Raw genomic sequence first — 19,381 nt, forward strand, 5'->3', positions numbered from 1 at the left:
TCTGTCTCACAGCTCAGTCTCTGGAATTTGGAATTTACTTGCTTGGCTTTTTAAACACCGATATTGCAATTCCAGGCAACGTCACAGTTATTACAGCAAGCCCTGAGGAGAAGTGGAGACAAGCTTTTAACCCCTGATTACTAGAATAAACTGGGGCTGTCACCATCGTCAGCTACACCATGCCACAGTGCAGGAAAATCTAAGAGAGCAGACTCAGAAAAAGCTTTATGAAGTGCGACAAAGTGAAGATCCACCGGGGAGTTCATTTCAAATATCATCAGTTTTGCGTATGAGATCTGGAGTTAGTTACTTGTTACTCTTAGGTATGAGTACATGAACACAAGTGGCACAAACTTTCACTGAGCAAAATAGACTGTGATAGGCCTTCTAATTATTTTTAATGACTTGAGTCAGTTTGATGGTTTACCCAGTTAAACAAACGAAACAAACAGACTAGGCTCACTGCAACATGCTAGAAAGGCAGAGTAGTAGTACTACTTACTCTGGCCTATTTGGGTATCTTGAAATGTTGGAAATTGAGAGACAAGTTCTAAGAGAACAAAATTCACATAAATAAGACATAATGCAAAGCAACACTTGCCTGTATTAGAATCATTACTGCCTTGTGTGAAGAGATAAATGGGGTGCGTAAACATTTAAATATTTCCAATCTTAATTCTCTAAAGATTTAAACTCACTATGCAAATTTCAGCTTATGAAAAAGAAATTCTCTATTTTGGACCAATTTTTATTGTTGCACTTGACATACAGATTTATATAATCATAATTATTTAACCAAAATGCTAGGTTTGATTTCACCACGCTGTGTTTCTGATTTCAATATGCTGGAGTTAAAACGATAGAAGAGATTAATTTTATTAATCCATTAGATATCAGTTCTATGGTTCAAATAACCTCGTTTCAAAAACAACTTGTCACCAATACCTACCAAAATGACCTTTTCAATGTCCTTGGCTGGACACCAATGAAACATCCCTGTAGAGTCATATTTTTTCACATTGGCATCCATATTGTCAATCTGCTCGTTGCCAGGAATTAACAAGGGGTCATGCCTGGGGAAAAACAAGTTGAGGACAACATAAGTGGAAAATATTATGAATTATGGATGGAAAGATATCCCAAGAGCTGTGTACAAAGAGGGATAAAAGTAAAAAAAAATGAAATGTATGTACACTTTAACATGCTTTCAATGAGGGCACTTTTAAACAAAAGCTGAAAAGAAAAAAAAAGTTAATTTTAAAATTTTGGGTGCAGTTTTGAAGATTTTCTATACTCTTTCTACACCAATAGCCATTTAATTTTAAACAAGGCTTTCTGACACCATCACATCCATAAAAGTGTTTTTTTTTTTCTTTCCAGTCCCACCCTTCCAAAATAAATATTGGAGTTGCTATTAGCATCTGCAATGAAGTAGAAGGGATAGGACCAGAGCCCCATGCTGACTGACTGGCATAAGTATGGAAAGCCAATTACTTGCTTTTACCACATACAACTTCTGACGTGATGCTCTTCGCAGTAAAAGCTTTAACAGGCTGCACTTTAAATATTTTAGCAATTTGCCCAATCATATTTTGCTTTCCCAAACTGAAGCCCTTTAAAGATTCAACAGTATGTCATTTTAGAGCAGACTGACTAACAAATGCCCACATCTGGAATACATGATTTTAATGCCAAACAACAATGTCCACTTTCGTGGACAACTCTACCTGTGATAACCTTCTAAGTGTCTTTTCCAGCAAGATTTTAAAGCACAAGGTTTCTCAAAGGAGAAGCAAATAAAAGACATTTTTATAAACTTGCTCTCCAGCAATATAGTTACATCTAGGCACAGACACATACCGTTCTTTAATTTATATGCTAAAATCAAACATTACGCTAAGTACTAAGTGACTCTAACACTCTCAGATGCTAGTGAGGACCCCTAAGTGATTGCATTATGCAATAGCATTAGAGGGAGAATCGTGTTTACAAGGCTTTTAGGGTAAACTGACCCTAAAATCTTAAATTCAAGGAGGGAACAGAGCTTTGCCTGGCAAAACTACAGTCTTTAACTAAGGTTTTTGTCATGAATGTTTGAAATATTCTGATACAGAATTGTAACATTTCAAAGGAGAAAATATTCTCAACGTAGAAATATGCCAAGTACTCTGAGACATGTAGCCAAATTTTAAAGCCTTTTAAAGCCTGTTAAAGAAATGCCCGTGTTGGCTAAACTCTCAAAACTGGAAAGTTTACTGCTTTTGAAGCATATAAGCCAGCAGACTGTGGTAAGAACCTCTCTTCTGCATTGTCTACTGAAGCAGACTTTGAACACTGTGTATGATATAGGTTAATTTACCCTGAATACAGTATGATAAGTTACCATGCTTAAAACAGTTATGCTTGCATGCCTAAGAAAGGTATAATCTCTAATTCCTTCAGGATGATTAATTTGTGTAATTTTATAGCCACTGATTATATATCCATTGAAATCAGTGGAAAATTCTCATTCATTTCACTCAGAGTCAACTCCATGGAAAGCAGCTTAAAAGAACTTGAGAAACTATTAATGCAATGTTCCATTTAAACCAGAATCTTTTGATGCTTTAAGAAAAAGCAATGCACTACATGGCAAAGGCATAAATCAGACTCATCTGGAAAAAGAAACACTATGTTTTCAAAGCTTTTTACATTCACTCAACAGAGATACAGTTCAGCGCATTTCAATATCAACCCCCTGGCAGCTGAGGAGTCTCTAGGGGACTACCTGGAGTCTCTGACCCTACCCCAGGTTTTGTAATGAAAGGCCTTGCACAAGCGTGCTCCTTGTCTTATAGGAAGCAGAGCTGGCTTCTTGGTGCAAAAGCTGTACCAAAGGGTTTTGTTGGGGGGTTGTTGTGTTTTGTTGTTGTTTTTTCTTTTCTTTTTTAAGTTCTAGAAAAGTATCTAGGCTCTGCATTCTCTTACTCCACTCCCAGTGAGCTGCAGCTGTGGTAGTTTTGGCTGAGAGTTGACTCTGTTGCTGCTCGTAGGGTATTCCTTGCTGCTCAGAGTTGCATCTGGCACAGTGAGGTCTGCAAGCATGGATACAATTCCATTTGGAGGTTGTACTGATGATGTTCAGACAACATCTAGCAGTAATCTGTCCTCGCTATTTTTTCTGATGGAATGTAGCAGCCATGTGTTTCAAAATAAGAAATGTTGCCAAAAGGTTAGGAATCTTCAGGAGCTTCCACTGAAAAAAAGTTTTACTGTTTCATTTTCCCCTGCCCTAAACTTTCACAAGACGTTTCTCCACCAGTCTGTCACAGCACAGCACTGAAACAAAAGCAAAGTTCACTGGTCAAATTAACTCCTTTTTCTTTCAGAAATTAGATGCATATAGGTATGAATTTTCCCTTCATCAGAGTAACTATAACAAATCAATTTGTAAAAAAATGCCGTATTCTAATTTTCTAATCAATGTTTCTTTTCTGCTCTGAGATTTAAAACTAAGTAGATCATCTGAAGCTTTCACACAAATGAGCATTTAGCAATACTCTAATCCCAGTCACAGAAATGATACATATTGAAAGGAATCTTATAACAAAGCAGGTGATAACAGATATCTGACATCAAATTATGGTCAACTGCCTTGAAGTCTGAGGCAATTTTTAGCTTCTGTGTGTGGTTAAATCCTAGTGTAGTTCTCTTTTAGGTCAGGGCCTTGCATACTAAAAGGGAATATTCAAAGTAGCTTGTGCTAAAGATGTATTAGACTTTTACCTCAATACCATATTTTATAGTGATCCTTGTTTCAACAGACACGTGCTATGGAAGGCATGAAGAATGTGAATAATCAGATATAATTCCCTATTGAAGTTTTAGGTAACAAGTTGTGATTTAAAAAAAAAAAAAATTCTTTTCTTAATCAATACGTGCGCTTATTTGCAATATGATAAACTGTTTGGATCCGCTGCTTCGCTGCTTGGAGTACGGCAAGTGAGAGCCTTAAAAGAAGCAAACAGGATGCGTCACACAACGAGAAAGTACTCCAATAGATACTCTTGTACTACTTTTACTCTAGGAGAATGGATTATGCCTGAGAAGGAAACCGTGATAAGACCAGCCATGCTTTGTGTTTCAGAATCTGTGGGGTTTTACATATGTGTGTGCTTACTAAATTTTAATCTTCTGGGCTAAACTATTATTTTAATATCTCTCTTTAATCAATTACTTTTCATTTTTAGTAAAGCAACACCTGAAGATGTCTATGGAGGTTGAAAATGGCAACTAAGGTCCAACTTTGCCCTCAGATGTTAGAAGATATGCTGGTTTATGTACTTAAAAACTGAATTGGTCTTTGGACATTTTTTTTTAAACACCATGGTCATTTTATGAAGTAATACAATAAAAAAATAGTATTACTATTTTGGACATATAGACTCTTGTTAATCTGGTGAGCTAAACCTGCTTTGCAAATACTAAAAATTAATTAAGACAGACACACAGAGGCCAAGGCTGTCAAATCCGCCTAAGGGGTTTGGACACCCTCTTCCCATTAAAATTCATGTTACGCAAAGCATTACAGTTGTTGCCCTTACAGCCAAATCATGCACTGAATGTTTCTAGAGCCTCTCTACCCCCCTCACCCATGAAGATGGCCCTGTCAAGCCATGCCTGAGTCACATTGGCAGGTTACTGGGGAAATGCTTGTATTAGGGCTGCAGCTACTATGTTCTCCAGGGCTGTAAAGTCATCTGTTTGAAAAATTCAAATGATAGGAAAAAAACCACCTTCTACCAATTAAAATCCAGTGTTTGTTTTAATTGAAATGTTGGGTTTTATGGCTTGCAATGACCAAAGCATTTGGTCATTCCAGCTAGGAAAAGACAGGCACGTATAGCACGCATGGGAGAAAAGGAGCAAAAGTTAATTTTCCTACACCCATAACCTCAGTTTAAAAATAACTTCTCTGGTTCTTATGGCAGATATTACATACGCATGACTTATAATGAAGAGCAAAATACCATCTTTTCAAGATTTTGAAAAGCATATAATGCCACTTATGATCAATTAAACTTGAAAATTACACTAAATGCCATGCTACGGCTGCAACCCCAAAAAGCCTGCCTGGAAGACAACAGCCTAAAGCAAAACCATAAATCCCACTTCCAGCAAACCTATTGCGAGGAAGTGAACATTACATTTTAAAGAGCACTGCTTTCCTAGCATACATTCATAACTACTGCAAACTTATTTACTTGGAGTTTTTGAGTCTGGAACTTCTGAGTAATGACTGGGGATGGACAGAACTGAAAGGACCATTTGGGGCCAAATGGCTGCCTCATTAAATGACTGTTGTTTAGCATATCTTTGGATTCTGTCACCCTTACCTTAATTTTCTTGCTATCATTCATATGAAACTTTGACCATGAGAGCAATGTGCCCTCATTGATGTGCAGTGGAACTGCTACATATGTTGAGCACTGGGAATGAGAATACTATATGACCAGTAGGGACCCTGGTATTGTTTGAAAATAAACAAGTCTTTGCACATCAGTAAAACAATGTATTGGCTACTTTTTATTCTGCTCTACAATAAAATTGTCCTTATATAAAATCAACGGCAAAACACCCTTGGGAACAACACAACTCCTCTTTAACCTGTGCTTGTTAAAGTCTGCAATTATGTCTTTCTCAGATAGATATACTATATCTGGATTTTGCCCACAAAAAGATGTCAGGGACTTGAAACTCACCTTGTGTGCGGGCCAAGAATTTTGCATTTTCTTACCTGACTTTGGATCACTGTGGATGTGTGTTTGTGAGTATATGCACACACAGACTTAATTTTTGGAAGAAGGAGAAGGTTTGCTGAAGGTAATATAGGAGCTGAAGACACGTTAGAATGTCTCGTGCCTTTGAAATTTCTCCTACAACTACCCTAACAAATTGTGGCAATTAACATGCTGTTAGTGTTAGATGTATGCAGCCAGTGCAGGTGCTAATAATTGAAAAAGCATTTAGAGCTTTTACACCCTGGCTGAATATTTCATGATGTGCTGCATGTTTCACTATTTACTCAGTGGGCCTCTGTCACTTCAATCTTCTCTGACTGCTTTGACTGGTGCTATAAAGCTCAACCAAGATAGAGTGACGGCTTGTCACAGGCAAACTCCACTGACTCCGGCAGCTCGCTGGGACTAGCTGCAAAGGTTGTCACGACATTCTGATGGAATTCAGCAAATGTTTTGTGACTAATACACCCAACATTTGTCGGCTATCATTAGCCATTCCCTGTGACCCTCTGCAGCCTGTGTGGATGGCATTAAGTTGTAATGAGAATTTGTTGCCTATGTGTGTTACACTAATGACACTCTCTTACTGATCTTTCCTTTCACAGGTTAATCAGCAACTAAATTCGTGAGGATTCAGTGCCCAGATGCACGGAGCTTTAGAGAAGAAAACCCAGTGTGACAAGAGAAAGAAAACTTGCAGTTTACTGTTAAATTCTTTTGTTGTCATGTTCTAGAAGCTATCCTAATACTGGCTACAATCTCACAATGCTGGACTTTCTCCCTAAATCTCCAAAGAAGAATAAATTTAATAGAGTGCTTGGTACCTATTGCCCTGTGCAAGCTTATGGGCTGAATTACAGTGCTAAGAACACTAACTAATTCTCTTTCCTTCCCTCTCTCTCCCTCACCCAGATGTTGCTGAAGTGTGTTTTTATCCTCAGAAGCCTTTCTGAAGAGTTCATGTTAATTTATCAAGACTACTAAGGACACTGATATAGAGCTGTTTACTGTAAGAATCTTGCTCATTAAAGTATCTTGATACCTCAGGACATGCTCAGAATACGTTGCAGAAGTATGAATCCTCTCACATATAGAAGTAACAAAATAGTTAACTTTTAGACTTTTATACGAGCAATTTAATAAAGGAGAGACAAGGCACACAGCCAATGTATCCTCTGGTTTTATTTCGCATTTATATTTACTCAAGCTGCAGAACTAGCAATCTTTGAACTAGCAATATACCTAAAAAAATAATTTTTCATTTGTAAAAAAATAAACCCACAGTTAAGTGGCAACATAAAATATGGGAGTTTTTTTTGCCGCTTAAATGAAGTGTGTAGCCTTTATACTTTATGATAAAAGCTACCACTTTCTCAACTTAAAGTTTTTAAGAATACATTATTTTCTTTAAACCCAGTTTAAAGCTAAAGAGTTTTTTCTTTCCATTGCCTTGATCTGAGTGGATCTTCTGTTACCCTGAACTTTATATAAAAAGCCGGTTGATTTTTTTTCTGCTGGAAAATTCTCCTTTTCTTTCCTGATACTGAGCTCTCATCTCAAAAAACACTTGTGCAAGGTTTCACAGTACTCAAAAAAAATCTGATGCTGTTCTTACTCGCCTGGTTTATAGCACAACTACCAATGGCAGCAACAGTCAGAGGGCTAACATACCACCCCCTATCATTCAAACCTTTTCATTCTATAACCTTGTTAAAAACAGGTCTAAGCTAACACAGTGATTACTGAGCTACTCCTGTTGCTCATGTTGGTTGTAGTGAACTTGTAAAACACAATCAGGAAGTGAAATGTGCTGTTAAATACCTGCTGTGTTGCAGCTTCGTTATCATTGCATGTTAGCACTGCATAAAGTTAGACTTGTAAGTCCTTAACAAAGGACATAAATTTTAAAATACATGATGGAAGTCTCCAAGGCTGAGGAACATAAATATAAACCATTATTATGGTTAATCAGTGAGCATTCACCTCTTCAAACCTTAACATCATGTCTGATTTAGGGGAGTCATGGAAAATTATCAGATTGAACTTTTTTTTTCAAGATTTTTCTTGAGAAATGTTTCCCTCTAGACCACCCATCACTTTTTTTTTTTGGGGTCCTATGAGAAAGCTCACAGTTTCAGCTCATGGAAGGGCAGCATTACAGCGGCAGGGGAACTACAAATTCATCCCGAGTGGCACTTGCAAAAATGTTTGTGTACATTTGAGGGTATGTAGCTTGGTGGGCAGATAAGGAGATAAATGTGAATGGCCATTGTTCATACACTTAGCCTATTATATCCAACTTCAGGAAAAAAGACAGGAGGTTTCCTCCCCAACTTCAGATAAATAATCTCATTAGGTTTCTGGAAATGTATGCCAAAAAGCTCACTTTTTTCCATGTCATTTAGCTGGGTCTTGACAGTCTCTGAGCAAGTTTTATGGTTTGGTTGGGAATTATTTTAGATGCTTGATCAAGAAAAATCCTCAGGCTTATGAAATTCTCCTTGGCAACACACTGAAAACCCAGCGTCCTCTGATGCCTCTGATTCTTATGTGATCAGGGACACTAATGATAATGACCCTTTGCTGAGTATGCTACTTGTCTAGAGGCCTATGTCAACTACACCACTACATTCAGAGTGGACAGGGACAAACTATTTGTTTGCTCTTCAGGCCCCTTGGGCCCTGTCATATGCTATTTGTTCTTGCATTAAGAGGTAGTTTGACTCAGCTGGGCTGACATTTCCTTCAAGTCAGTGTATTCCACTCATGCAATAGCAGCTACCAAAGCATTAAGTGCAGACTTGAGCCCCAGCAACGATCCTTTTAAGTGGCCTTTTTGATTCATATCCAGGGCTTTTCACATTTTTACTGGTCATTCTGGAATCCAAAATGACACTTTTTTTTTTTTAAACTAGCTTTGCTATTTGATATTTGGGTGACATAGCCTCCTCATACTTAACGTGGCTCTTCATCAATAACATGCATCAAAACTTGCAACTGTGAGATGACAAACAGGTGACTTGCTATTACTGCATGACACCAGGGGCATCAAATGGTTCTACTTTTCTTCTCCATCTCACAAAGAAGGAGACCTGGTATGCGATTGCCCTACTACTCACAGCTTTCCTTCCTTTTCCTTCCACTTGCTCTTTTGATTTTACTTTTTATTGCAATAGGATGTCCTTGTTTAAGTTATTTTCATATAATACTGATGTTCTTGTGGATTTAATGGGACAGACTTCTGTTGATGTGAAACAGATAGAAGTAACAATGACAATGCAGAGTATTTTTCTAGTTAATTTACATTTGTAGCTATGGTCAGAATTTGAAGGATTTGTATCTGATTGATTAGATTCTTCCAGTATTGCATCAGTGTGATTCTGCTCATGTCATTTGATGCAACGTAGGATTCACTTAGAACAGTGACTTCCTAAATGAGAATCTAGACCATTTGCGATCTGTACAAAGAACATTGTATGCCTACCATCTATTTATTTCAGTTACTCACTTATTGGCATTTAGAGACAACAACATCAAAAAGATGACATTGAAAAGATGTCTTCAATCTATCTATCCAGATCTTATTTGGTAATACAGCTTTCAACTTATGTGAGTAAATCTCAAAAATTCCCACTTTCTCACCAGGTCTAAATAAGCACCTGTCAGACCTCTTGTCATGATGTCCCAGGGAACCCCTATGATATAGCTTCTGTCCTCTCTTCTGCTCCAGTGATAGCAGAAGTCATAGAGTTCTATCTCATGGTATAATACCCTCTTCCCTGATTTGCCCCAGCCACTGTGGAAATCTAAAATCTACACAGCTTTTTCAACATTATCTTAACTGCAGGGCTGCTCAGAAAGTGATTCTAAAGTCGCAACTTTGATTACAATTTATAAATGAACGTTTCACATATTCATCCTTTACATGCTCTAGACTTCTTGTCCTCCAGCCCCCATCTAGATCCAGAACTATGGCTGAGGAAAGGTCTGCCAAGTAGTCAGCTGTTTCTGTGGGAGGGACAGGGTGAAGCTGGCTTTAAAGGAGCTTTTAAAGTAAATTTAAAAAGCAAAGATAAATATCAGCTAAAGACATGACAGTGCTTTAGCTGATTTACCTCTTGTGTACTTTTAGCTGACATACACTAAAGATTTGTCGGCCGGAAAGCAAGTACCTGTCACTGTAGGTAATTTACGAGGATACAAAATAGCAGATAATACAGCCCACCTTTGTTTATCAGAAAGGAGAAAAGCGTTTGGCCATTACACACAAAGCTTAACAGAGTTCTCTTCTGATTCAATCCACTTTCTCTTATTTAGCACCTTGAACCCAAGTTAAGTCAGCGTAGATAAAGAGTAAGACAAAGAGACGGTTGGATCTGGGGAGAGGCTGAGGGTGCCAACACAGGGCTGGTGAATAAATTTAGCAGCAAGGGCGAAGAGGAAGAAAACAATGTCTGGATTTGGAAGCCTGGCAAGTTCTCCACTCGCTGCTCGACCTGTGTTTAGCAATTCTGATGTGCTACTGAGCAGACAGCTCAGGCTCAGGATGACTACTCTCCCTCAGTCCCTCTTCAGCAGGCAATGAAAGCAGGCTCCACTTTGAAAATCTTCCCCCATCATGCAAACTGACACAGGCATGCTTTTCAAAAACCCACAGCCAATCTGTTGATCATTACTTATTTACAAAGGCCTTCGGGCAGAAAGTCCTGTAAAAACCATACTTGATACGGTATACACTAGCTTTTTCTGCTTGTGGAAAAAAGTACCCCTAAGGCTACCTCAAACCATCACTTTCTATTGCACATAAAATGTACCGTGTAACACTAAAGTATTTAATATATATGGTATAATATATCTACAGGAAAGGCATTTGTGTAGAAGTATGTTACCCTGTATTTGGTAATTTGATGTTTTGCTGAAGGCTATGACTTGAAAAAGCCTGCACCTAGTACAGAGGACCTGTCATCTCAGTACCCAAGAGCCAATAGAATAAAGAAGTACCCTTAAGCAGCAAAACTTTGACACAGCTTTGAAGCATATGAAAACAGTATAACTCCCCAGAATTATTATTACTCAAGATCAAAGAAATGAGGCATACTTTACATAGCAAACAGGGACAGTGTGCTCAGCTCCAAATGTTTCAGCTCTTTCTCTCTCTCCCTTTCTTTCTTTTTATTTCTACTTTCCCAAAATTAGGATTTGGTGAGGGGGGAAGAGGAGGGGAATCTCCCACATGTTAAAAACTTAAAGTGGTTAAAACTATTAGCACCAGATAAGAAGACTGTCCAAAGGTAAGTAAATTGGAAACGATGCTAGCATGACAACTGGCACTATAAAAATGAGAAGCTTGCCAGTATGTTCATTTTCTTCTTCCTCATAAACTGTAAACAAGCATGTAAATCAGTGTCATACGGGCAAGGCTGAGCTAACAGGAAGGCAGGGAACTTTTAATGATACATTTAACAGAAATAGATGGTCAATAGGAAAAAAAAGCCACAGCTGGGTGCATTTTCCTCTGTGAATCAATCTCACTTTTGGTTCTGTAGTCTAAACAGAGATGAAGACGACTTGTAGAAGTTATGTCCTTGAATATGCCCTTTATTGCAGTAACAATAAACAAATATGGATGCTTCTGTAACTGGCCAAAGAAAATTCCAGTGTGCTGACTGAAATGCAAAGAGGAATATTACCTAACTGTATCCAGAGTTGTTAAAGGAGCAAAATAATTATCAACAATAAAAGACAATTAATGAGTTATTTTATATATGGAAAGAACTATATATTCATGTTAATTTTCTTCACAACCTCTGTGACTGCAGAGCAGTTACAGTTATACATACACCCAAACCCCAAACTGCACCAATGTGCCTGTTTATATATGTAAGTTTAATTTTTTCTGTCTGTGTCCATATATATATGCAGTGGAAAATCTCTGCTATGATATTTATTTCTGCATACAGTTATGGACTGAGGTTCTAGCCTGGATGCTTTAGATATACAAAATCACAGCAGGAACAGCCTCCTTGTAGAACTTGTCCACTATCTGATCCTGTTCTGACTGACTTGAGCAGGCAAAAGGTGAAGCACAGTGAGACAGGATGCAAATGCCATATTATTTTAATAGTTTCCAATTTCTTGTTGCAGTTCTAGTTTTAACAAATCTCTTAGAGGTAATTTGTCCTACGGAGGGAAACTACATAGTTATACAAAGGCGTACTGGTGTAAAATAATGTACACATAGCAACAGGGGAAAAATATCACTAACAAGATGATGTTTTCATCACCCACTTTTAGAGTATATACTACCCTCTTAAAAATCCCTGTGTTTCATAATTAATGTGCTTTTAGCCTGAGTAAAACTGCATTAGTTTTGAACTTTGCTTTGGCAAGTACATAGATTATTAGACTTTTTTATCAGTCTAAATCAATTAACAGAAATTTGATTTCAATCGACAGGATAAAAGGAAGGTAATATTCAGGTTCATTTTTGATTGTGATGATACATCTCACATATGGCCTTAAGTACAGAAAACAGTACTCAGAGGGAATCCAACAAAAAGAGAATTGCCTGAGGCAAACTAACCACATGAGTTCCCCTGATTGGTTAGTGCTATCATTAGTGCCACTGCTGTTTAAGAACTACACACGGACAGGACAGGGTGACAGCTAAGACTTTAAAGCCTATGTATTTTTCAAACAGCTTTTCAAACTGTTTTTCATGACAGAATTTTTTTCAGCTCTATCATTAACTGCTGACAAGCTGACAGAATAAATACTTCAGCCTTTCAGAAACCATCTAACAATCTTTTTTTTCCACCCCCTCCCCTTATTTTTGAAGTGGGGGGAGGAGAAGAGGAAGGAAGGAAGAAAGAAGATGAAGATATGAGTTTCTTACAGTCTTACCTCATCAGTTTGGGTGAGGAGTTGGGTGAATTTCGCATGCCTCCGTTTCGCTGCTTTTTTTTGGGTGATAGTGTCGACGGCTGCTCATCTTCAACTGGAAATATAAGGAACTCATGAGATTAAGTACTGCTCTAAGTGCAATGTGATATACAAGTGAAGTAGCAAAGAACACACACTCTATGTCCATTCACGCACTGATACTTCATTGCTAACATAGGCCCAACACTAATAAAAATCAAATACATGTTAGTCAAAGAGATTGGTTTGAAGGAGAAGCAGGGAAAAATACCAGGGCTTTGAACACAGGCGTTCAAATTGGTTTCATACGTCAAAAACAAAGGGGGGGACCACATTCGGGTTATTCTTAGAGTTATTTTCAGTTAATCTGTGCTACAGAAAAGTAGAATTAGTGCTCTGCTATATTCTCAGAAAGATAAAGTACTATTTGCAATACCAACATAGCAGCTGCCAGCCCGCTTTTGCTAATGAACTAGACACCAGTTGGTTCTTGCTCCTCACATGCCAAACAACAGAGTCTTCATGAAGAGATGTAAAATATTCAATGCCTTGATGTTCAATGATTCAGTTAGTCAGGAACGTGAACACAGCCTGCCATTGTGCACAGATCTCCAGCACAAGTCAGACCTCATCGCTCTACCCTTCTCACAAAAGGGAGTTTTAACAGGAGTGAACAGAATGAGGTTGAATGGAAGTGGGGAGACAATACCTATATAACAGAGGATGCATGTGTTATGCAATCTTTTAATGAGGATGAGGTGCATTTTCAATGACAGATCAATTTCCAGAGGTAAAATCACTTATGGTTTTGCCAATCATAAACTACTCTTGGATAACCTACGTCACAGTACATATTGCTTAAACAAGTGCAGCTTCCTAATAACTCATCTCTAAGAATTAACCATCATCTTTACTGTTTCAAGATTGTTACTGCACTTGATAATCTGTGCATAAAGTTTACATGTGCTATCAAAGAGAATTATCTTATGCCCGCTTTTTCAAATTCACACTAATGATGAATTATTCTAATATAAAGAAGGAAAAATACACTTTTTTCTCATCCTATTGTTAACTGAAAAATGACCTAGAAGATAATATAACTGATGCCTAGGAAGCTGTTACTTTAAAGCTAAAAGGAAAGAGATTAGTAGTAGTAGTAGCTAGATTAAAAGAGCTGAATACACATTAGCAGTGCAGAAGCAGAGGCTGGAAAAAAAAATTCTATTTCCAACAAGCTACGTAGGAACAACAAAACCTGGATGTATGTCACCTGCCTTAGACTGATTTGAGAAGAAATTAAGCAGTATCCTTCTGCTATAACACTTCTTCTAACAATATTTTATTACAGACTCCACTCTGGCCTATCACATCTCTCTATATGTCTGTCTGCCACAGAACTTCATTTTACCTTGGTCAAGACCAAAGGACTGGGCCCAGAAAAGACAGATGTGCTATCTTTTTAAATGACCTAGCATCACCTAACACATCAAGGGAATCAAAACAAAAGAAAGCATTGCAAAATAAAAAAAAATAAAAAAAAAAGAAGCTAATCCCAAAATAAATGCCCCAAAGAGTAGTGTAAAAGGTAATACTTAGATCAGAGCAATGACTGTCTAATAATAATTTATTTCACTAACATAAATTTCTTTTTTTCTTGGCCAGCATCCCCAAAGACAAAGCCTTTTCCTTCTCATTTGACTTTTCTTTTTTTCGAAGTCAGAGTCCTATAGTGGAAATGCTTATTGATCATTAGTCAAGTATCATTCTTTGTTTGGCTGAGAGATAAATAAACCCATAGAAAATTCTCAAAAATATACAAATTGAAATTTTCTTTCTGTGATGCTTGCTCAGATTAAACTAGATCACTTCAGTATTTAGCTATTTGTAACATGAAGTGAATATGCACAGAATTATTTTGTTAGTAATATCTTTCTATTTCTGATTATAACAAAGTGCAAGTATTTGTGCATTTCAGAACATCCTCTGCAAATCACTCTCTTGGAAATGGCCTAGTCTTCTTTTAAACTTGTCTATCAAAAAGTTATTCGCATGCTATTCCACACAGACAATAGGTTACTTTTCAGATATACACTGTCCTCTCTTGTTCTAAATAGGATATAAACATTCAGTTCCAATCTGATTAATCCACCACTTAAAAGATCAAAGGAACAAGAACCACGCAAAATGTTCCTTCCAGAAATTAGTTACAACTGATATGCTTTGCTCTCTTGGTAGTAAAAATTATAAATTTAACTTAATTTAATCTGCTGTCATGGAGTTATAGAATGTTTATCAAGAGATTCAGTATTGCACCATAATTAAAGTGTATTGTTATACCATTTTAACACTTTAAGGAAGATATATAGCCATCAGGACCACGTGCAAAATCTTCTATTAACACAAGTCAACTGTAGATCATATTATAGCCAGAAAGATTTTTATGAATGATAGAAAACACTACTAAAAAAGAGTACTTTTCTAAGTTTTCAGCTAACTAATAATACTTCTGACTGATCATTTCAAATACCGAAAGTTAGTACAATAAGGATCTATTGTACTATATGGTCCAATATTTGTGTTCTCCAGTGCTGCCAGGTGATGCCACCCATCCGCCCAATTAAAAAACAGAGTCTTACTAGCAATCATCCCTAATAGCCATTTTTAGAACTAGATTTCTAGCAGTCTGCAGTTATTTTGGGTACTGAATCTACAATAAATAAGCTCCCTCTTTTGATATCTGCTTGTCACATTCAAACTACGTTACTGTCACCAATTGCCTAGAAAGTCCAAGGTTAATGTGGCTCACTAGTTAATACCTGTTAGCAAAGCCTTCTGAGGGATCTCAATTTGTTGCTATAACAAAGCCTTGCTTAAGCAAGGACACCATTTATTCTCATTGCAGCAATGAAAGGTGATCTATCTTAATCATATCGCATCCAAACAAGATTTTGTTTTTCAATTAAATCTGTGCGGAGAGTTCACAGGGCATCTGCAGTTTAGAAACGCAGCTCCATTAAAATGGGGGAAAAGGAATCCATGAAGCTGAAAAATGTGAATGGTAAATAATGGACACCATTACCTATGGCTTGCTTCCCAAAAGTGATGCAATGATAACCCACAAGTGGCTTCTTAGTAGTAAGTAGGATATAAAACATACTTAATTATTATCCTTCAGATACTCTTATCAATTTCCTGCATATTTAAAGAAATAGATCTAGCAAAAGTTTTAGTAATGCCATAAAATATCATTTTAGTTTCATAGTTCCTGTGTCTGCATTAATTTAAATGAGAGTCTTAAATTTGCTAGTTCTTATGAAAGACAACTATATTTGAATAATGGGCTGTGATATATGACAATTCAACTCTAATGTTGGGTGTTTGACCTAGTGCTTTTGTTAATGAGAATGTGTCCCCTTTTTTAGTATTTTTGATGTCTTTACGCTACAGGATTTGCATTAAAATATAGTCATATTATATTATACAGACTTTCTTTACCAGCTTTCATGAAAATTGCAAACAAGTTCAAGAATTGGACACAGAATTTTATAGAATCGGAACTCAATCCAGCTTCTGAGTCCTAATAAAATTCAAGAGCTTGTTTGCACATCCCTAAGTATAACACTTAATGTACTGTTGTAACAACCCAGTGCTCACTTGTCTAATAGGCAGAGAATCTCACAGTTCTGCAGTTCAGGAAGACTCAGTGCTAGAAAAATGTCAGGCAACTCTAATGAGGCTTCAGATGCTCCGGTTTATGCTGGAGTTTAATTTAAAGTTACACTGATGTTTTAACATGTTTGCTTATTCTTGAGTAAAGAGGATTCATTATTTCAATGACATAACCTCCAGACAATGTTCCATGAATTGATTTAAGATGTGCTGGTAATTTTAACAGCCTTAACGTGGAGCTGAACATCTGTAACAACATATTACTTGACTTTTATCCTCATTTCATTTTTTAAGCAAAATAAAGGGAATGTCTTTCTGAAACAGTGGACAAGTTCGTAACTTTTTTCTTTGGTTTTTTATTACTATTTTTTAAATAAATCTGTCTCCACTGCCTCTCTCAGGTCACTAGCAACACAGATTTCAGACACTGTTTTTAGACCTCAAAAGAGCTGGAATTTGAAATAACATCTATGTTACTGAACATCACACGACCTGAACTAGAATACCTGAAAAACTCATTCTGCCTAGCGTGTAAATGCTTCAGAGCAAATAAACCATATGAAAGGTAAAGCACAAACCACCCAGAAACATTAGAAACATTAGCTATCTTGATTAACTTATTAATCACCACATCTGGAGAAACCCACGTCTGTAAGCACTTAACAGAGCATTAGTAATGTCATAGTCACATCGAAAACAGACTGCAAAACCATGCACAAACCAATCTGTATTGCCTTATACATCCAACTACGGGGCTACCTACGGAGATCTTGGTTCAACCCAGGCTTTTGGGAGTGGTAGCGGTATTTTACAGGCAAGCTGAGTGCCCTTTGCAATCTACAGTACGTAGATTTTCCTTGTTCAACAGAACTCAATAAATTAAGGTGCAGTAGCGAGGGGTTGTTGGGTAGGAAGAGGCTCCCTTTACGGTTATTAACAAGTGGAACAGGTTCCGGAATTCCTTCAGCAGACTTGGCACCAACCAATGCATTAGTAGTTGCATTCTTGAATTGATATGAACATTTTGAGTAACTTGATCTAGCTGCATTCTTTACTTCTAAATAATAAGAAAAAATTTAAATTAATTTTTTTTTATTAAAAATTATTTCAAACCACAGGCATGAATCAATTTTGATATTATGTGAAATTACAGACTTTAAAGCTTAAAGTATCAGTTTCTACAGCTGAAATAACGGTTGATACCTGCAGCTTTCTTAAGTTTTTTCTAAAAATGGCTTTTCATAAAAGAATACTTATAAAAGGATTATTCCACAATATTATCATCTTTGAGCAATAATCCCATCCTAGGGTAAATGTGTCTGACGCAACACTTATTTCCCACATATTGATAAAGGCTTTGAGATTTACTAGCTGTTGAAGATGTTTATTCCTTTGAATCTACAGAAAATGACAGGGGAGGTATAGCACTCTGCTGCTATTAAAATAAATAAGGAATCACAGAGAAAAGTAAGGTCAACACTTCAAAATTGTGCAAGCATACTAATGGAATTAAACGGATGTTTAGGAACCTACATAAAAGTTGTTGGGTATTCAGAATTGCTGAATACTGTAAATTTCAGGAGGTCATAGATAGCACCACTGAAAAAAAAGCTAATAAATTTAATTTCCTAAATATGGATTTAGCTTGAAACTGTGAATCTTAGTCTTCCACTTCTAATATATCAAAGCTAATTAAACAACCCCCCATATTAATAGCTCTAACAAATGCCATCCTCTGTAAAAAACAATAATAAAATGTTTTTCTGGTAAGAACATGCAGTAATGATCTTCTCCCAATGCTTGTTTCATTCTAAATAAGTATATTATAGGGAAGGAGGTACATTACTGAGCCACTAAGATCTTATATTCTGTTATGTATCATGAGGCAAGGAGGTTAGGTAGGGAGTAGTTTATGGACTGATAATCTTGCAGCATTATTTCCATATGTTTCAATTGCCTTAAAGTTTCCATGGAGAACTTTGGGCAGACAGTAGCTCCAAATTATTTGAGGAGGTTGGCATGGGTTTTTGCATCTTTATCTAGTTTACCATCAGCTAGAAACACTCTCTGGTAATGGGAAAGACACATAAATAGCATCCACATGCTTGCCATTTGTGTTCAAGCACAAAAATCTGTCTCTCTCACAACCAAGGTGATTATATGTGAATCACAAGAGTCACTTGAATGTACTTTTTAACAAAGTTCAACTATTTAATGACAGTGTCCATTCCCATTCAATGACCTCTGAATTGATGGCTTGCTACTACTCTAAGGTGGATAGAAAAATCAGTGAGAACAGAGCTAGAGTCTGTCACAATGTAATGCTGCTCTTTGCTAATAGTAGTAACATTTAAAGTATAATGATAATAATGCGTACCCATGAGAGTTCACATTGATTTTAAATCATCAGAGAACAGCATATATCTTTTATTAGTAAAACTGCCAGAAAAAATGCCATGTATCGTATTGGATACACTACTTGAAAATCATCAATCTTATCTCAGAGTTACTGGGTTTTTGTCAAATCTTGTACTTCTATCTTTGATATTCCTCCAGGATAACAAAAATATATCTGCAGAGAACTATCTCCCTACACAAGTCACTGGTCAAGCATGTATTTTAACACTTTGAAATGCATCTATTTAGTTCTATTTTTAAACTACAGACAGTAATACTGGAAATAATCTTTATAAATCTACATGCCTGCATCAAAGTATCTTTACATACAGTGGAAGACAACCAAAATCTATTAATAATACTTATCAAGTTTAAGAAACATCATCATCTTTTTACAGTCTCTTCTGGAGTTCAGTAAGTGATGGTTTCAGATACCAGACCTGACTATTAAGCACTAAACTTCCATAACAGTGTATGTCTTATGGCATATTCCATGCAGACATAAGCAAGTTTTCCCAAGATTTTGTGCTTGCAGTGGCACAGCATGAGCCAGAACTAAAATACCTTGTCTTTCGGCATGGCTAATGGCTTGAGCTTGGCCTCGTATTTAATAG

The 19,381-nt window shown here is 36.8% G+C and overlaps 1 protein-coding gene across 12 annotated transcripts in view; it reads right to left on the reverse strand.

The window, feature by feature from the left end:
• KCNMA1 (potassium calcium-activated channel subfamily M alpha 1) overlaps window positions 1–19,381 on the reverse strand; it is a 479,530-nt gene that overhangs the window by 51,926 nt on the left and 408,223 nt on the right. For 11 of the 12 annotated variants that reach the window (XM_074155313.1, XM_074155312.1, XM_074155311.1 and 8 more), the window contains 2 exons: window positions 12,684–12,777; window positions 950–1,073 (listed from right to left, as the gene is read on the reverse strand). In XM_074155313.1, coding sequence (XP_074011414.1) covers window positions 950–1,073; window positions 12,684–12,777 — 218 coding nt within the window. Of the gene's footprint in view, window positions 1–949; window positions 1,074–12,683; window positions 12,794–17,353; window positions 17,425–19,381 lie in introns of all 12 variants that reach the window. The other variant, XM_074155307.1, reaches the window with a different exon arrangement.

This window comes from Numenius arquata, chromosome 10, assembly GCF_964106895.1.
Source record: "Numenius arquata chromosome 10, bNumArq3.hap1.1, whole genome shotgun sequence".
Lineage (NCBI taxonomy): Eukaryota > Metazoa > Chordata > Aves > Charadriiformes > Scolopacidae > Numenius > Numenius arquata.